The 21,308-nt window shown below is 33.6% G+C and overlaps 1 protein-coding gene and 1 long non-coding RNA gene across 2 annotated transcripts in view; one reads left to right on the top strand and one right to left on the bottom strand.

Annotated features, from left to right (window-relative positions):
• The window catches only part of LOC145293870 (nudC domain-containing protein 3-like), a 36,997-nt gene extending 30,088 nt beyond the window's left edge, over positions 1–6,909 (top strand). The window contains exons 6-8 of the mRNA XM_080140621.1: positions 1,021–1,197; positions 4,791–4,979; positions 6,702–6,909. Coding sequence (XP_079996747.1) covers positions 1,021–1,197; positions 4,791–4,979; positions 6,702–6,821 — 486 coding nt within the window. The 3' untranslated portion in view covers positions 6,822–6,909. The remainder of the gene's footprint in view (positions 1–1,020; positions 1,198–4,790; positions 4,980–6,701) is intronic.
• LOC145293873 (uncharacterized) lies at positions 976–19,757 on the bottom strand. The gene is made up of 2 exons (XR_013869780.1): positions 19,433–19,757; positions 976–5,928 (listed from the first exon to the last, which is right to left on the bottom strand). It is a non-coding gene; the product is annotated as an uncharacterized LOC145293873 (long non-coding RNA).
• Positions 19,758–21,308: the final 1,551 nt, after the last annotated feature.

Genomic DNA, 21,308 nt, shown 5'->3' with positions numbered 1-21,308 from the left:
CCAATTAACAGCACTGCTCAACCAATTGAATCTCTGCCGTTGCTTTGCAGGCCGGTAATAATCAAGACAAACGCAGTGGCATAAGTAATAAAAAAAATGTATTAGCTAAAGTATGTTACAGAATTGCACATTATGATTCTGGGGCCATAGCTGTCACAAATTGCTATATTGATGTTTAGATGTAACTATATTTACTGCCTCTTGGTAAGTCCATTATTCTTGAAATGGGTAGATCAGCTTATCTCATAATATTCCTAAATATCAGCAGCAGATAATGAGCCAAGATTTGAGAGACTATGTCACAACACAATTCTCCATTTTTCTCAAAGCTAAACTCATTTATTTTTGCCAACCAACCCCCATAATGACATATCGTCATACACACACATTGCCACAAATCTAATATATAAAGTAAAGTCAGTCTCTTCCTCGTTTTTCTTTTTCATTGTCAATAATCTTCTTCCTACAAAATCAATATTTGATTCTGGTGCATTTTTCTTTTTTTATTGATCACTACAGCATGTTCTGAAGAACAACCAAATGTAATTCACTTCAATTCCTTCCAGAAAATACTTTGACTGGAGCAGAATTATTTTTCATATGGATGCCATCTTAAAAACCTAACCCGATGTCATGAGAATATGAAATTTACAAGCAGTCCCAAATTGATTGTATATCCTGGTAAGGGGAGATAATGACATTAAGTTTTTGCAGTTCTTGCAGAGATGTGTAGACGTCCTCTTACAAACAGCACTTGGTTTTCTAAATCGTCACCGATCTGTTACTGACCAGGCTCAGTGTTGTTTAACTTCGGTGATCTAATGAGAATTGATGTGTCAACATAATTGTACGTATATCATCTGGAAAAGAAGCATGTAACCCAGTTTACTTCATTTTGGTTGAGACAAAAAATATTTTGTAAAAAATAACAAAACAAAAACAAAATTTCAATTAAAAGAGTATTGGAAACGCCAGGTCAGTACAACTAATGTCTAATAAAAGTCTTCTTTTATTTTAAAGGTTCCGAAGCATCTTGTTAAAGGAAAGCAAATAAAAGTGGACATAAAAAAGAAACACTTAAAAGTATCGTATAAATCCGACAACAGTGAAGAGATTATCGTCATTGATGATGAATTGATGTGGGAAATCCAGAAAGACGACTGTATGTGGAGTCTCATACCTGGCGAGCATGTTCATGTGAGTTTTTTTGTTTCTTTTCCTTTTTTTCTTTTTTTTTTTAGTGTTAACTTTTGGAGTTTGTAAGTGAATGTTTGAATACGAATGGGTTTTATTTTGTGATGCTATCGATGACCTATGTGTTAAGAAGTAAAAAAAAAAAAAAAATAGAAAAACTATAATAAAAGAGGAAATAAGTTAATAAGCAGAACAAAGTTGTAGGAAGCAATGTTAGTAAGAAGACCATCAGGAAGAAATAGTTCATCAAATTGGGACAAAAGATCAGCCATAGAAGTTTATATTTAGGGCTAGTTTATAGACAGTTTTAGTAGTGGTAGTGAATTTTGTAGTAGTTTATGGCCAGTTCAGTGTAGGTTGTGGCTCAGAGCAGATCGCACACAGTCTTGACAAAAGAATAAAATGTGGACGCTAGCGATTCATTTTTTTGCAATGATGTCACATGCACTCAAAGCCCAACTGATATCCACAAAATATGTTGGCGTCTGTGTTTTCTTTTGTTTCTATTGAATTTGTATCTTGAGTTGTATACTTGTGTACCATTATGCTTGCTTTGGTGGTCGCTAATGGGAGAGACAACAACAGCAACGTGGCAAGAAGAGATGAAAGCAAAGACAACAGCACACAGCATTGGGGTTGCGATATTGCTAAGCGGGGTGAGCATAATGACATGTCAATGTTTTGGGGGGTATTTTATGCTCCACTACTGGAAATTATTGAATACAAGTTGCTATCTTAAAGAATTTAATATTCATACTTTTCTCAACAGTATTAATGTCACAAAAATAGATTTGAATTTAGCACAGTTGATCCCATAGTCTGTGATAGTATCTGCTTGACTCCTCATGAAGTGAGGTGATTTTTTTATAATTGAAAACATGCAAAATGCTGCATATTTAGTGAGGTGAGGTAAAGATGGTAGGTGTAGATAAATATCTGGCTGGAAAGGGAGACGAATCCATGGGTTGGTTGGTTAGTGTCTTTGAGAAAATAATGGCTTCTTGAAAACAAGGGTTGATGCTGAGAAAGCAGACCACTTGGAAGTCAACAGAATTAATGTCCACTACAGATAATAGACAACTTTGATCAGTCGGTTTTTATGTCTGTAAATTAAACAATTGATAATTCTTAAGTGGTCTTTTTTTAATTTTTTATCTATACTATATATATATATATATATATATATATATATATATATATATATATATGGTGTGATTGTAACAGTGCGTATGGGTGTGTGTGTGAGAAAATCAGCAACAGCCATAGAATAGCTGACTAACGAAAATATTAGCAGCCGTCTTAACACATATGCAAATACAGCAAGTGTGTATGTGCTGATATCATGGGAAGAACGAGAGAAAAAGGACAGCATGTGGTTGAAGAGAGAAGCAAGTGAGTGCCAAGAAAGATGGATGTGTGAAGTCAAAGGTGGGAAAGTGTTGGCTATGACCGGCATCAAGTGGTGGGGAGAGAGACATTTAAAAAGCACATATAATATGGCAGAGTGTTCTAAAACACATGGATGTGCGAAAAGACTTTTGGAAAGATAATGAAATGCATTATTGTTGGAAGAATCACAAATAAATGTATTTTATTTGCACTTAAAAAAATACAGAGTCAGGTTTTTATTTCTTTCCTTTTTTTTTTTTGTTTGCTTCTTTGCAATGAAGTACCAGACAACATGTGAGTCTGAGTGATTGAAACGTAATGACATGGTTAAAGTGTAACAGCCATGTTACATGATTAGGGGTCAAATTTAGGCTATCCTAAGGAAGTTATTTTTTTAGTCATTTTAATGTTTCATTGTTTTTTTTTTTTTACATGAAGGTCACCACTTATCAAGGCCCAGAAGCCACTCGGGGATAAGGGTTATTTTGTGTACAGTAATCAATGGGATAGTGTTGCAGTATTAATTAGTATTGGAGATTTGATAAAGTGTCATTATTTGGGGGGGGGGCTTCATCAGGAATTTGTTTATGTTGGACTTGAAGACCTCCATGTTGAAGTCAGGCAGGAAACAAGCAAGTGGTAGAGAGTTCCACAGGCGTGCAGTTCTAAGAAAGAAGCTTTGTTCATGGAATCTATGTTTTGGTTTTGGCACAGCTAAAGAGCGGGGAAAGTTTTTAACAGTGGTTTCAGCTAGACGGGTGTTTATCATGAAAGATTGGTGAGGGGGAGACGAGAGATTGGATCTCATCTAATTTTAGTTGATTAATTTTTCTTGTAAACTTTGGTGTTTGCAAATGCTTGGAGATATCCTAACCCCAACCAATTTGATTCATTTATTGGTCCTTTTTTTTTTTTCATTTTAAGACATTTACCCCCCCCCCAACAACAACAACCCCCACCCCTACCCCTACCCCTGTGACAAATGGAGACTAACTCCCACCTTTTCTTTTCTCACTATTACCTGTGTGCTAGGACTCTTTAAGTTCTTTCGTTCTCTGTCTATCATCCTAGCATTCTGTCAATTTGGCAAATTTATTTTAAAATCGTGTTAATAAATGGATTGTCCCAATCTTTAACAACCAATATTTCTTTTATTGACTGGTCCTCAAGACTTCAGTCGACCCCACCCCCATAAACTCAATAATAAACTTTCTCTTATCACAAGCTGCAATGCAACTCTTGTGGCAGATCAGATGTCAAACTTAAGTGTTTGTAAACTTTCAGATGGATAATTTTTTTATTACCTGAATTTATTAGCATTTGTTACTATTTACCTGGATTGATTTACATTTGTTGTTGGAATTAAAAACAAATTCATATGACTTTGTTTTCTGAGGACTAACGTTTGTTTCTGCTCACCTTCTAGAGACTAAATTATATAATTGCAATTAAATTTTGCTTTATTGCATTATTTATAACCATATCTGCTTTTTCAATGTTAGCACTTTTTTTTTAAAAAGACAAGGTTTTATGAATCAATGAGTGCATCAGAATTGTGTGATACTGTTGATGTCCTCCAAAGTGTTAGGAAGTAGTGGAGAAAAGGAAATATGACACACAAAAAAAGAAGAAATAGGTTTATCAGCAGAACAATGGAGAGGAAGTTGTTCACAAAGGAACACAGAAGGAGGCTGAATAGAATTATTAATCAAGGTGTGGCAGTGAACAAGAACAAAAGAACTAGATATATATTTAGTTATTTTACGGGCAGTTTTAGGTGTGGTGGTGGATTTTGTAAAAGTTTATGATGGTTGGGAACAGTTTTTTGAGGGTCTAAGCTATGCGACAGATAATAATAGTGACAGTTGAGGACAGTGTCCAGCTTGGGACAGTTGGTGGCTAAAAATCACTTCAAAGAGATTCGAGTTGAAGCCGAGGTAGAGTAGATCTGGACGAGAAGAAAATCGCTAGGGACTGACACAACAAGACAACTAGCGACTGACAATGTTTGGGTTCCTTTTTCTAACACTAATATGACGATATGAAAGACAGAAACACAAAGCGTAATTGGTTTGCATCTTGTGCTGTTCTATTGTTGCACAAACACGATCATCAAGTCACAATTGAATGCATTTGCTAATTTACTGAACTTTAATCTTTTTACTTTCTATTGTGTTTATACATTTTAATGTTCTCTTCTTCATTAGCTCTATCTTGAGAAAGTGCAAGAACGTTGGTGGGATGCTGTCTTTGTGAATGAACCTAAAATCAATGTCCGCGAAATTGATTGCTCACGTCCAATGTCTGATTTAAAAGAAGATGAACAAATGAAAATCCAAGAACTCATGTATAACGAACGTCAAAAACGGATGGGTCTGCCACAATCCCATGAAGAGGTATTTAAAAATTCTTTTATTTCTCATTTTAAAACAAACTAGCAGGGAGACCTGACATTGCCTGGGATTGAATGGGGATCAACAAATGTTCCACACTTCCAATATTTTTATTATCATCGAAATCGATTATTCCACAATGCATTGTACGGTAGAGGAGCTACTGCTGATTTTATAAAATTTATTTTTTTATATAGTGGCTTCAAGTAAAGTTTAAAATGCAAAAGTCAAGTACCATAGTAGAATTGTGTTCTAAACAGAAACATTCATTTCAAACACGCCTCTGTCTTATCAAAGAATCTACTGTTAATTTTATATGCTGAGCCCTTCTGCTTGTGCAGTGATAAAAATTCTTAAATACACTTGTGATGTTAGGCTGTATAAGGGTGTTTACTGTAGCCAAAATTGAACTGTTCCTTCTTTAATCAGATTTTCTCAATTTTCGATACTTATCGGAGGCATTCCTGATTTAAAAAAAAAAAAAAAAAAAAAACTATCTAAAAACATTCCCAGACACATAAAGTACATTTGTGTGAAATTAAAAAAAAAAAAAATCCCAGCTGTTTCGGGGGTACATAAGGAACAAACTCACATGCACACAAAGTGCCTTTTATATATAAGCAGAGTAGAAATAGAGATTAAAAAAAACATTGACTTAATATTTCTAATGAAAATGGAATTTGTTTCACAGATGAATTTCTTTGTGCAAAACAATGCATTCAAAAATTTGAAATAAACACTTGATCAAATCTTGGGATCAGACTTTTTTTTTTTTTTTTTAATATATTTTTCAAACTCACTCTCCAGTTTTCATACTTCAGTAGGTTGTCTGTCTTCAAATTTCACTCTGTACAATCTTTTCAAATCACTTGATTCCATGATTTTGTTCACCGGTCGTCCTTCATGTAATTCAAGACCGGAATGTTGTGAGGGTGACACTTGCAATGGTGATCTGAAGAATCCAAATAATATGAATATTAAATATTAGTAAGTAGTATAAGTAAATATTAAGGAGAGTAGAAAGTTGACCTTTGGTTTATTTTTGTCAGTCTTGTAACTCTCGATTCATTATTCCATTAAGCCTCACATGTGCAGTGTTTCTGACAAAGAAGAATTGCTGTTTTCTAGGTAGGAAACTATCAGCACTTACATTGGCTAATTTTTTTGTCTCTAAGTAGTTTTTTTTTCTTGTTTTTTAATTATTAGTTCCTTACATCAAGTGACTTCATGCATTGTTTTGAGCGATCTCCATTTAATTAAAATAAAAAGAAGACATTCATAAAAATTCTAATATTTGAAAGTTTACAGAAATTTAACCTTGTTATTTATTATCTCAATCTCTAACTTTTAAGAACATTTTTTTATGAATATGTTTCCTTAAACAAATTACTGTGTGTGAAAAAAGCTCTACGCCATCTGATTCCTCTTAAGTGGATATTTTTATTTTGTCTAGTCCATTTACTAACTCAAAGTTTTATTAGAAAAAATAGTTATCACAAAGGAAATATGTTTTTTAAACTTTATTCCTGTGTAATAGTAGTAGTAGTAGTGTTGTTATTTATTTATTTGTTTATTTAAATTTAGAAAACCGTTTAATCTGATATAATTTGATATTGATCATTTAATAAAAAATTATATAATATTCAGTTTTCTAAATTTTCAAATTAAACTTATGAAATAATATTTTCAAGTTCATCTGTTGTTATTCCCTTTTCTTTTTTCCAGAAAACCCACAATTTGTTAAAACAAGCCTGGGATGCGGATGGTTCACCTTTTAAAGGACAAACATTTGATTCAAGCAAATTCAAAATGGAGCCAAGTGGAGTTTTAAACATTAATCAATAATCATGAATAATTTGTGTTTTTTTTTTTTTAAATTTGCATCCATCAATTTATTATTTACAAACTCAAGATATAAAAGTTGAAAATCAGATTGGTTTGACGTGTTTTACATGATTGCTTTTTATAAATTTTATTTATGTTTGGAACAGGTTTTATACAGCGTTTGTGTTATTGGCGCTAAAATGTTGTACAGCTCTTGGACTGTTGGCACCAAGGTGTTGTACAGCTCTTGGACTGTTGGCACCAAGGTGTTGTACAGCTCTTGGACTGTTGGCACCAAGGTGTTGTACAGCTCTTGGGCTGTTGGCACCAAGGTGTTGTACAGCTCTTGGACTGTTGGCACCAAGGTGTTGTACAGCTCTTGGACTGTTGGCACCAAGGTGTTGTACAGCTCTTGGACTGTTGGCACCAAGGTGTTGTACAGCTCTTGGACTGTTGGCACCAAGGTGTTGTACAGCTCTTGGACTGTTGGCACCAAGGTGTTGTACAGCTCTTGGACTGTTGGCACTTATTAAATTGTAAAGATTTTCTATTCTGAAAGAAGTTTAAAAAAATTTAATCTAAAAAAGTTATTTTAAAGTTTTTGTTAAAAAAAATTCAGATTTTCTCATTATTCAGACATGTATGACAAAGAGGGAGTTGCAAAAAAGAGTTGTGGTGTGAGGAGAAATACTAACTGAAACAGAATATTCAGACCTGTAATAATACAAAGAGGGGGTTGCAAAAATGAGTTGTGGTGTAAGGAGAAATACAAACTGAAATAGAGAGTAGGTTCATAAGAGTAGTAGTTGAGGGGCAAAAATCAGAAGCTCACAGTATTAATGCTGGTGTCCCTCAGGGATCCATCCTGGGCCCAACTCTTTTCCTGATCTACATTAATGATCTTCCAAATCACATCCTTACATCATTTGTAGACATTTATGCTGACGACACTACCATTTATGGTACCACATCTAAGACAGTAAACGACCAAGTTCTCTCCAATTCTCTCTCCTCTGATCTTGAGCACGTAGTACAATGGGGAAAGGAGTGGCTGGTTACTTTTAATGCATCTAAAACCAAGCTTCTCTCTTTACATCATCAACATTCTAATCCACATTTGGCATCAATTGAAATGAATGGCTCTCGTCTTCAGGAGGCCTCAAGTTTTGACAAGCTTCTGGGCTTGACCATTACTCCTGATCTTAAATGGAACACGTACATTAAATCTGTTGCCAAGGCCGCTGGAAAAATAGTGGGATCTTTCTATCGATCCAGTAGATATCTCACTGCTGATGCTATTCTCTATCTATATAAGAGCCAGGTACGTCCAAGGATGGAATACTGTTGCCACATCTGGGCAGGAGCTGCTAGAAAGGACTTGTCCTGCCTTGATAGAGTTCAAAATAGACTTCGTAGCCTCGTAGGAGATGTCCTTTTCTCCTCCTTGCAACCTCTATCTCACAGAAGAGATGTTGCGAGTTTGTCTCTGATGTATCGTTATTTTCATGGAAAGTGTTCGACTGAGCTTCAATCTATGGTCGCCCCTCGCAAAACTTTCACAAGAAACACTCGTCTAGCTGTAAACACTATCAATAATTTCCCCCACTCTTTATCTGTGCCTAAACCTAAACGTAGATTCCATGAACAAAGCTTCTTTCTTAGAACTGCATGCCTGTGGAATTGTCTTCCGTTTTCCTGCTTTCCAGCTGACTACAATATGGTTGTGTTCAAGTCTAAAGTAAATAAGTTCTTGATGAGCTGTTCCATATAAGTTATCAAGTTTACCAAATTTTCATTACTAATGATTACTATATTGTCCAATTTCTACTGTACACTCTTTAACCCTTATCCTTGAGTGGCCTCTGGGCCTTGATAATGTGGTGATGCCTATGTAAAAAAAAAAAAAAAAAAAAAAGGAGAGTTTTTATAAATACATGCAAAAGCACATTCATTTTTTTTTTAATCCAAATTAATAAATTAAATAAAATATAATCTTAAAAAGATACGATACAAGTTAGAAAAGTATTTCATCCAAGGCATGAAAATTGTTAAACAAAATGTTTTTACTATAGGCTTTAAAAATAAAGGTACAAGATTCAATTTGAAATTTATTTATCTTCAAAGTACACTTTTATACATTTTACAAAGTAAGGTATTAAATTTTTATACCTTACTTTGTAAAATTTATAAAAGTGCACTTTAAAGATAAATAAATTTAAAATTGAATCTTGTACCTTTATTTTTAAAGCTTATAGTAAAAATATTTTGTTTAACAATTTTCATGCCTTGGATGAAATGCTTTTCTAACTTGTGTGTGTGTGTGTGTATATATATATATATATATATATATATATATATATATATATATTGTGGTAGCTTTCCAAGTCTTATATGACTTGGAAAGCTACCACAATGCAAGAAATGGAAATGTGCTATGTTGAGACCCACATCTATTTCCATTTCTTGTCTTCTCATAGCTCTGTGACCCCTCTACATACAAATTACACACAATGCTTCAAGCAAACTACATCACTTTATTTATGTGTTATAATTTAGCATGTATATATATATATATTTTTTTTTTTTTTGGGGGGATACAAAATTTAATGATGGCTAAATATAGACCAATTAACATGGTGATTAAAAAAAATTAATGAAAAAAGACTAGCTAACTGGGGTTTGTTCCTTGTTCAACAGAGCTAAATCGATGAAAATTGCGATTTAAAAAAAAAAAAAAAAAATTATGAATATGGCAGGTGAGTGAAGAAAAATTGATATAAAAGAAATAAAATAAACAAGGAAAATTTTTTATTTCTGTTGATAAAAAAATATGAATGCTGATTGTATTAACTGAAAAGGTCCTATTTCTTGGCTGGAGAACTTTTGAAATATTTTTTTTCTATCACACTGATGAAGCCCAAGTTTGTGCAAATTATAATTTGATGAACAGTTATATTTTTATATGCCAACACTGGGGCTGAAACAATTGTAGGCAATGTCATCAAAAAAAGAAAAACTTTGGAAAATGAGTAAATACTTGTATATCTATCTCTATCTCTAGTATTGCACTATTGAGCTATTTAAATGATAACTTTATATTATTTATTCATATGTAATCATTGCCCCAAGTAGTTAAATTACATATAAACATATTAGCTATATATGTGTGTGTGTGTGTGTGTGTGTGTGTGTGTGTGTGTGTATATATATATATGGCTTTATAACTGCTCTACTAAAAAATGTTAAAAGGCAAATAGCGATGTATAAAGGCTTATAAAAAAATGTAAAGTATTATTATTGCTGTGCCTCGTGCCTCTCTACATGAGAAGCGTTAAACCAGAGTTTCTACAAAAACAGCATACGGGTCCAGACAGAAGTGATGAAGAAAAAGACAGAAAGGAGACGATGCGAATGACAATACAAGAGGCCGATAGCTGAGAAAAAATTGAAAGAAATCGTTTGTTTTTTTGTCACAAACCTAATTTATGGTAGCCATTTTAATTTTGCTTTTTACTCATTCAAAATGTTTTCTTTTTCATTGCATCGATGTCAACATATGAAGCACTTACATGACGCAAGATCTATTTTCTCTCGTCTCTTATATACAGTCTCCAACCTAATAGGCCCCACCCTATCAACTAAACCTCAACCTCTGTCCCACCACTGCAATGTTGCATCCCTATGCCTATTTTACAAGTGCTTTACTAGAATGTGCTCTGACGAACTCTTAGCACTTGTACCCCCACCCCCGATGTAAATACCTCTGACTAACCTGACAAGCAGCAATATCCCACCCCTTCACTGTAGAGATTCCTAGATTCCACAGGGTCTTCTACTGTAATAGTTTTTTTTTTTCTCTCAAACTAGTAAACTTTTGAATTCCCTCTTGGTCTCCTGCTTTCCTGACTGTACTGACATGCAGAAGTTCAAGTGTAATATGAACAGACATCTTGTTATTCAACTCCCTACATAGTGTCCCTTTTGTGGGAAAGAGGTTCCCAAAAAAGTAGCCCCTTACATCTAAGTAGCACTGTGCCTTGTTTGGGGTAAATAATAAATTAAAAAAAAAAATGGTGCATGCAATTCCTTGTGTAGCAGTCAGTTCTGATTTGGTTAGCAAAAACGAACACCTCCAACCTTGTGCATTGATGATGTCATCTATTGATTTCTCACTAGGAATAAGCAAAAGTACTCAAGACCAACTGGAACTATATTACATCTCTACTATGATGCCTGCCAACTTAGCAACTCAACTTAAATGTTTATGTTCCTGTATTTTTGTTCCAGTTAAATAAAAACCATGTTTATATTATTATAGAGAGGGCTTTGACGGTTTCCTTCAAACTCTAATAACTATTTTCTGATTCAAGTCGGATACGTATAAACACGATCGATTCTAAATTCCTGAGAAAATTCTTCCTTCACTCTATAAAATGGCTATCTGCTGTCTTGACACTCAACAAGCATTATCTCTCTACAATTTCCCTCTCGTGTTGTAATTCATTAGCTTTTTTCATTTTACAATGTTTTCAACAAATTTTTCTATTTGTTTATCTTCCACCTACATAAACAAAGCAAAGAATGAAAGATTAAAAAAACAGAATCATATTTTTTTTTTTTTTTTAAAGATATACATTTTATTTACGTGAATCATGTTTTAATAGATCTTCAGCTCAAGACTTGTTCCCTCGGCACCAAATTCAACAGTCTGTGCCATTTCTGAAATAGACTTTTTCTCTGTTGCTTGTGATATGATCTTAGTCCTGTGCAGTTGTAGGAGGTCCACACTTTACCTTCTCTCTTTGAGAAGGGGTTAGTTTATTGTTAATCGCCTGAGGCATTTCTACTGAGGAATGTTTATGGGTCTGTCTAGATATTTTTGGCAGGTCAGAGTGCTGCTCCTCGGGGACACTGATTCTTCAATTCCACTTTCCAACCTTTGTGTCACATTTCTCACTGTAGGAAAGAGATAAATACCATCATGTTTTAATAAAAAAAATAATTACAAAAATTGAATTTAACTCCTGACCAGATATCAGCCTTAATAAAAAGAAAGCTTTTTTCTTTCAAACATACTTTAATAAAAACATTTTGTTTATTAAAATGGATGCATATATGCTTTTGGGTTTTACAAGTATCTTCATTTCACCACCATGCGGGTTTTTCAAATCTCATCATATATTTTGTCTCGCTGTTGCTGCCCACATGATTCCAAATTTCTCTCCACTTTTTCTTTCCCTTTTTCTCTGCTGTGACGTCACCTCATGCACCGGATTGATCATTTGCATATGTGTCATGTCGCTGCTGCTACAAATGCGTTGCAGCTCTGTTACAATAGCAGTAATGATAAAAATACAAAACCGATATGACTGTGTGGGGAAAGGCAGTGCACAGGGAACTATGCAAATGTCCGCACTTGTAGAATTGAAGGCAAAGTCTCACTCTAACATTTAAAACAATTTTATTGAGTCGTCCTCGTCGACATGTAAATTAAAGAAGAATGAAAAAGGAAAGATGTTAGTAAATAAATATCTCCATGAGTTGGACGAAAACAAAAGGTTAGAAAGTTCATGTGTTGTTAAATAAATGTCCCGTTTGTAGGTAAGAGAGAAAAGTTTAAATATGAAGGATAGGATTAATGTCCTGTTTGTAAGGGGGGAAAAAAGTGTTCATATATGAATGTGTGTGTGTACACAGGTATGGAAGTCAAGTTGTGCCTGAATGTGTGTATGTAGTTGGTTGTCGCCATATTGGAATCTTTGGAACTTCTTTTTGAAGTCCAAGGTCAAATGCCTGTGATGGAGTGCGTCCCAAGAAAGAAGGGGTGAAAAAAATGTATCATGAGTTTGATCGCTATGTGGTCTCCTGATTGGAAAGAGAAAGAATCTAATTGGCACTCTTTTTATTAACTTTGTAAGAGATAGCTTCTGATTGGACAAACCAGAAGGGAAGTTAAATGCTTGCACCAATCGAAGTTTAGCTTAGAAATTAAGCATAGATTTAAAATCGTAATGATAGCTATTACCGTTGTTGTACCGCTGCTACTATCACTGCGGCTGATTGCTTGTAGCACCGTTGCTACTTGGGTTCATTATCTGTTGCTGGAGATGCTTTCAATCACAGTAGAATGCTGACAAGACCAGCCAGGTTATTTTTGTATCCAATCAAAAGTACTCCTTTTTGAGAAAGTTGGATTCATTAAACTGTATCTTACTTTTTAGGCAGATAAATAATAAAATGATGAGTGGATATTCAAAATAAAGATTGCTACACACTTAAAAGATGCTGACACAAACTGGAGACAGTACTAGAAAATAAAATGGGAGATAGATGTATGAACAGACAAGCTCCTCCAAGAAAGGATAATTCCATTCTCAACAATTTAGCCTTTGAATTTTTCTTGCAATCACCCTGATAACCATTTTTTTTAATTATTTAATCTGTTTAAATTAAATGTTAACTTTAAACAATTTCTTTCAATTAATTTAATGACTTAAAAAATATCTTAATTTAAATTTTACAAAAGTCTGAATTTAAAAAAACAATTTTATAGTTGTCATTTTTTTTTTTTTTTTATCAATTCAAATAAGTTTTTCTTACATATTTATTTCGATTTTTGTTTCTCATTTGTGAAGCAAGTAAAGTTTTCCAGGGCAGTGGTGGATAGATACAGTTAGTTTAAAATCGTTTATTTTTCTTCATCATCATCTTCATCTTCATTAAGTTTTAGTTATAAAAATTTGAAATTTAAGAAAAGCAAAACGAAATATGCTTTTTATTTCTTTAAAAGAAATATTTACCTTTAAAAATATGAAGCAAACTTTTCAAGCGATTTCTTTTTGTTAATTATTTTTTCCCCCTTTTGGATATGTAAAAAATCTCTCTTGGTAGTAGCTCGTTTTGATGGTAAATTAACAGTTTTGGAAGTCTCTTTAAGTGCAAGCATGTGACAATATTATAAGAAATAGGATAGCACATTTTTTTTTAAATATTATGAAATGAATACTAAAATTTGAAATTTAATAAATCCAAAATGATATATGCTTTTTGTTTTCTTTTAAAAGAATATTTATTTACTTTTATAGTGCTGCAAGTGTTCTGAACTCCGAAGTGAAAAACATTAGCCAATGCCGTATGCCTGCAGTCCAATCCAAAGGGTTGATATCAGTCAGATTGCATGTATTTGGATCACTTCTTACGCACTCAAGCCAGATCTTCTTTGGTCTAGCATGCTCCCTAATGCCTGGGATATGCAGGTGTGTAATGAAGTTGATGCAAAAAGTGACACGATCTACATGGCCAAACTACCTGAGAGACCGTAATACCACCAATATGAAGTTTCTGATTAAGCACGATTGAAGGGATTCTTTTCTCCATCCACTTGACCATCGCACAATCATTATGTGGAGACCGTTATAGAGCAGGATTATGGTTAATGACTCAGTGCCATCTTTCTTTCCTCTTCACTTCTACCGAAGATTTTAAAACAATATAAATCAAAGTGTAGCAGTTTAGGATTAGGATGTTTTTATTTCAATAAATAATCGATTAATATTGGACAGTAAAAGTAATGTACACGTAAATAACAGCCATTTGTTTGGATTGAGGAAGACCCTTGCTTCGAAAAACTTCTGGAACTGATCTTCACTTGAGTGTGTGGGGGGAGGGGTATCTCAAATAAAAAGTTTACATCATCAAAGCTGAAACTTTATAGAAATTGTAAGAAAACATCAGGAATGAAGTTCAGGAACCAATTCATAATCAAGTGATTATGCAATCTATCATGGATAATATTTTGGAAAGGGCATGAATTTGTGAAGTTGAAAGGACTTTTCCAACAAATCTGCTGTCAGAGATTAGTTTTAACCTCCAAAATTAGACTCACTCGATATTTTTTTGTTTTCTTAACTCTGAAGAGTTTTGGACTTGATATTTTCGTACTAATTAACTTTTAGGACCTTAAATGAATATCTGACACTTAATAAGTTTATTATTGACTAGCAATTTATGGTGCTTGATCAGAATTCAACCCAATTAAAAAATAAACAAATGCAGAAAAATCTTATCTATCATGGATAGAAAATGTCATATTAAAAAAAATCATGTAAATTGATGCTGAAAATATTTTAGTTTTGAAAAAATCCTGTAATTTTGGAAAAAAATATTTCAATCAAAAGGATTTTTATTTTCAGAGTTATAATGTTTTGTTTTTTTTTCCGAAAGTACAAAATTTTTCAAAACTAAAATAAAAAATAATATCTGAAGAAACCCAAACATGCTCAAAACACGCAATAAACATAAAAAATATTGAACAATAATGTTAGCAGCCCCATTCAGATTAGAAATGGAAAAATTTTCAGGTTTGAATTGGAAAAATTATTTTATAAGGGGCGATATGATGGGGGTAAAAGAGAAGAGACAGAAAAGAACAATAAATGCTAAAAAGAATATACAAAACAATATATAAGAATATATCAGAATATATATATATATATATATATATATATATATATATATATATATATATATATATATAAAAATCAAATTTTAATTAAATTAAAAATCAGTTTCATAAGAAGGAACAACAACAAAGTCAATTATCTGTACGATCGTTTCGGAAATCCGTGCTTTTTATTTGTGGTATACATGAAGTCACGTAGAACAATTATACATAGTTTTTTTGGTAAGCACGGTCTCCTCATCAGCAAATTTAGGAGGATTTCTATTGAATTTAACAGACACCAAAAATAATATAATAAAAAAAAATAATTGACTTTGTTGTTGTTCCTTCTTATGAAACTGATTTTTAATTTAATTAAAATTTGATTTTTAAATTTAAAAATTTTTTTTTTAATTTTTAAATTATAAATCACATTACTTAATATTGAATTAGCTCTAGGACATTTAACTATCGAGCTTATTATATATCTAAATTACAACGAGCATTTCCTGTATTTTAATTAAACTAGTAATTTCACTATTACATTAAAATACACTTAGCTCTTTAGACTATTATTCTAATCTCCTTTAAATTATATATATATATATATATATATATATATATATATATATATATATATATATGCATACACACCACTGTTATGTCATTTTCGGTATAACAATTTGAAAACTAGAAGTTAATATCAAAGAATTCCTAATTCATTTTGAGCACCAAGTAAATCCCATCTTTTGTCTGTATAAATGAACAACGCTTGGTATGTACGAACGTTGACTGGTCTGACTGCTATTATTGACACGGTAAGGTTGTAGCTTTGCTTCAAGGTCACAAAAGCGTTTATCGTTCACAGGTTTCTTTGCGAACAATTCCTCTCGATTAAATGAGTTCTTTTGTTTTGTGATGACCGGATCCGATTCTGAATGAGACATCACCATCCGAGTGAGAAAAGTATCAACAAAGTCACATTTTTCATGCTCTGCTTTTCTTAAATTCTGATTTGATTTTCCAGCATTTACAAATTCTCGATTCCCATGACAAACAGTTGTTAAACTCCTTTGAAATTTTCTTACCGGAGGGAGATAGTTAATGTTCAATTCTGGAAATCCAACACACTCGTAACACTTCTCGTTCTTATCCGGTTTAGTTTTTTGCTTTTTCGTTAAATTTCTTTGGAATTTTTTTTCTGGGGAGAGACGAGAAAGCTCTGGAAATCTAACACCTTTGTAAAAATTCTGGACCTTTGGCGGCAAAATCTCCAATTTATTTTTCTCCCTTTTTAAGAAATTCGTTGGGCCCACTTTGCAAAGACTTATTCTTGGTTGGTTGGTGCCTTCCAAAAAACGAAGTTGCTTCACGATTTTATTTTGATTGTGGAGGTTTTTAAACAAAACGGTTTTCTTCAAATTCGTAACATTCTGAAAGGTGCCCGATTTCAACATCTTTGATATTTTCTTTAAGAGTTTTCTTGTTTTCTCTAAATCGACGTGTTTCATTCTCATGAGTAGTTTTGTCTTTCAAAGAGAAAGTAAAATAGTTTGATTTTAAAATTACATTTTATCTTAATACAAGGTTCATTTATCAAGAATGTATTGTGTCAGATATGGGTGAAATAGTCATCACACCGAAAGTTATACCTCTTGCAAAAGATGGCACAATTTAGTTTTCTTCTAATTTCGAGAAAAGTGGGCTTTGTCAGGCTTTACTTTATTTGGTCACAATTTAAGTGTCCAAAACATTTTAAATGTTAATGAGCTCCGATTATTGTCCAATTTCAATCATGAAGTCAAGCATTTTTTTTTATTATAATGTTCTTCTTTAGTAATCATAAAAAAAAAGATTTATTTCCTCTTGCAGAAAAATGGCAATCAATCAGCTTGTAGGACGCATTGATTTCATCTGTCCCATAAAGAACTACTTCAGCATCTTTGAGAATAATACTCGGTCAGCAGAAAGAACTCTGAAAGCAATGAGGAAATACATCCCCTCCCTCTCTCTCTTTTTCTGTTGTCCCCGTCCACCTGACACTCAAGCCTCGACTATTTTCGCCTGAAGATAACTGCTGACAGACTTTCGATAGTCTGAAGAACTTTCTATCTTTCTTTTTTTCACTTGGACACTGTCCAAGTTTCTTCCACTGAATAGAATGTCTGTATTGTGTCAGATATACTTCCAACCTACCATAAACGGTGTAGGTAATTAAATAAATCCTTTTGCGATTGTTATAAAAGAGGTTTTGTTTTTGTTTTTATGCGACGGTCTTCGTTTACTACTTAGTAGATAGAAATACATATAATTTTTTTACTTCTTTTGAACATCAACAAGAAATCACTAACAGTAAAACTTTTGTTATGATTAAAGTGTCCATTGCATCCTTGTTTCATTTTATGGTCATTAAAAAAATCCAACAGAAGTTGCGCAAATGCCGTAAATAATTTTTAATATGCATCCAAGCATCTTGATAAAAAGCTCTGTCCGTGTTAGAGTTAAGGTTAGTCTGTGATACTATCGCCGTCCCTCTTCCCGAGTGTTGGGAAATAAAAAAGAAGAGAAAGAAAATATGACAAAAAATAAAAAAAGAAGGGAAATGAGTTTATCAGCAGAACAATGGAAAGGAAGTTATTCACCAAGGTACAAAAAAGAAAGCAAAAATGGTATTGTTGGTCAGGGATGATTTGAGATAAAAAGACCGAATGATGGGTCAGTGTGTTTAGAGTTATTTTTGCAGGCACTTTTAGGAGTGGCAGTCAGTTTTGTGACAGTTTGCAGTGTGAATAGTTTATGGAGTCTTGGGTTTGTGACGGTTGAGGAGAGTTGCGAGTTGGACACAGTCAAAGGTAGGTTGTGGCTTGGAGGAAATGGGAAAATGAATTGATAAACCGACCAACAAAGATGTCCCAACAGACTTTCCATGTGATGGTGTCACATACACGCCTAGAGCCCAACTGACATCCAGAGAATGTGTTTTCTATATTTTCTTTTGAGTTGTTTTATTTTTTTTTATATATATATACTTGTGAGTCAGTGTGCACTCTCTCAGCAGTCACCAATGTGAGAGATGACGACATGGCCAGGTGAAAAGACGGAGAAGATTATGGAAACAACATTAGGGTCAGCAGGGGACCACAGTGGTGTTCATGATCCTGTCACATTTAAATGTGAGATAGCATTTCTATTACTACTCATGCTGATTAAAAGAATGCATTCTCATGGAATCATTTTCAGAAGTTCCGATTTTTGAAGAGGCCTTATACGATCGAACAGGTCATTTTGATTTACATCCAAAAGTTTGATGCAAATGGAAGATTTTTATCCACGTCAATACTCTTTTAACAGATTACGTGCTTGTTGCTTAAAAGTCACATAATCAATTGTTTTTGTTTCTTTCGTTTTTTTTTATACATATGTGTCACTGCTCATCAAGGCTCAAAAGCTACTCAAGGATAAAGGTTTAATGAGACTGTCAAATGGTGATGAACAACATCTCGAGAAGGTTTGACTATTTAAGATGACAGCACAACAAGAGTTTGCTAACTTTGAATTTAAAAAAGACTGTGTTGTAGTCAGCTGGGAAGCAGTTCCGTGATATTGTATTCCACAGATGGAACATTCTTTACAATGGTTGTAGATAGACGAGTTTTTTCATACCCCAGTTACTGAGTTTCAAGGCTGAATTTTACAAAACAAGACAAATCCAAATCGCTGAACAGTATAAAATAAAAAATAAAGCTGAAACAAATTGACGTTGTGTTGTATATAAGATTACCCAAAGATAAGTATTAATGAGATTATCAACTGGTAGATGAACGACGTTATGAGAGGATTGAAATGGTCGGAATTGGATTATTTAAGAAGACAGCGCAACAATAATTTGTTAACTTTAGACTCTGAAAAAGACTGTTGTAGTCAGCTGGGAAGCAGCCTCATTATATTGCATTCGACAGATGGAATGTTCTTGAAAAGAAACTTTGTTTATGAAAGTTCCGTTCAGTTAAACCGAAAAGGGAGAAAAATGCTTTACAATGGTTGTAGCTAGACGAGTTTTTTTGTTTTTTTTTCATATCCCAGTTACTGAATTCCGAGACCGAATTTCACAAAACAAGACAAATCCAAATAGCTGAACATTGAAAAATCGCCGAACAGTATAAGCAAAAGATCAGAGCTGAAACAAACTGACCTTGTGTCGTTTTCTTCTCTCCAAAGCGAAACGAGTCAAGTCGTGTTTTTTTTTCTACTTGGCATCATATGTAATCAGATGAAAATGAATGCTTCAGCGATCAGCACCTTTTAAATACTAAAATTATTGTTGATCACAATAAACAAGTTATAGTTGATCACAATAAACAAGTTTACAGGAGCCATTGCCATAGGAACTGTTCTTCTGGCGGTTAAAAACAAATAGAAATGTTTATCAAATTACAAAGCATCATTAATAGTAAAAAAAAAAAAAAAAATCAAGCATAAAAATTATCATTTATTTATTTCTTTGAATTTATTAGACAATGATTAATTTGAACAGGTGCCCTCAACCATGACCTCTGTAAAGCAGGCCTGTCCAAGAAGTTTCGTTTATCTGCTGACGTCAGAGCTGTTGGTAATAAGTAAGGCTGTGACAACAGACTATTCTTTTCATTCTTTTGACTCCCAAGTATGTATCAGACGCAGTAAGACACAGTCAATCAACCGAGAACCACATCAGTCTATATAAAAACATATAAGATATTAATGGATATATACTCAAGAGCCAAAACATGCTGTTGTCACATCCCTAGTAATAAGTCACACTTTAGCAGATAAACAAGATGCTTCGAAAAAAAATGGTTACACACTATATATAGACATATAAGGGTGTTGATTTCTTTCTTGAATTATTTAATTTTTTTTATCTAGTAATTGTTTTGTACTAAAAAAGGATACTTTTGTTGATATATTGACATTGTTGGACTTTTTATGTAAATATGCAAAAAAAAATGTTTAAACGATTACGATAATAAACGAATTGTAGTCTTTAAAGTCTATGAGACAATGCAAAGTTTATTTACTTTTAACACAGAAACAGCACAACTTTCCTTTTTAAATTAATTCCTGTTTTTCTTTTTTTAAATTGATCTATAATATAAATCTTACCTGTCTGTTTAAATCTATGTATGTATGTGTTTAAATCTATGTATGTATGTATGTATGTATGTATGTATGTATTGTCAGGTCATGTCATATGCTACTGGTACCATGTAACCCAGTACTACCTGCCTCATGGTCGGGTCACCGGCGACTAAACTGGTTCCCCCACCAGACTTGTTTGGTGAGGAGGGCGGCTAGTCTCCCTGAAGGATTAAAAACAAGACCTTCCAAAGGGTGAATGAACTCTTTTTCTGGGTCAACGGCTAACTAGCACCGTGTATATGTATTGGGGTGGTGAAGGCAACCTTTCTAGGAGAAGCAAATCTCTGATTTAAAAAACCATAAAGCGGAAGACCATTACCCGCATTAAGCTGGTCTGCAGTTTAATTTGTTGCTGGCTATCTTGCTCTTGCTTGTTGCTGGATCTCAACATTTTGAACCGAGAGAGAGACTTAGCTGTCGTACAAAGCTAAGACTCTGTAACATCATATTTGTATAGATACTCCCTCAGGCATTTGGGCTCATGGATTTTAAATGTCTGAGGGAGTGGCACTCGTCTGACAAGACGTTGCAATCATCATGTATGTATGTATGCATGCATGTATGTATTATGTATGTTTGGTGAGGAGGGCGGCTAGTCTCCCTGAAGGATTAAAAACAAGACCTTCCAAAGGGCGAGTGAACTCTTTTTCTGGGTCAACGGCCAACTAGCACAGTGTATATTTGTGTGTGTATATGTGTATTGGGGTGGAGAGGGCTCCCGTAAGCCGTGGTGAAGGCAACCGTTCTAGGAGAAGCAAATCTCTGATTTAAAAAACCATAAAGCGGGAGATCAGTACCCGCATTAAGCTGGTCTGCAGTTTAATTTGTTGCTGGCTATCTTGCTCTTGCTTGTTGCTGGATCTCAACATTTTGAACCGAGAGAGAGACTT

Source organism: Euprymna scolopes, chromosome 15 (assembly GCF_053919585.1).
Source record: "Euprymna scolopes isolate OS-2025 chromosome 15, ASM5391958v1, whole genome shotgun sequence".
NCBI lineage: Eukaryota > Metazoa > Mollusca > Cephalopoda > Sepiida > Sepiolidae > Euprymna > Euprymna scolopes.
Note: the sequence above shows the minus strand (reverse complement) of the source record. Positions and strands in the feature narration are given on the sequence as shown.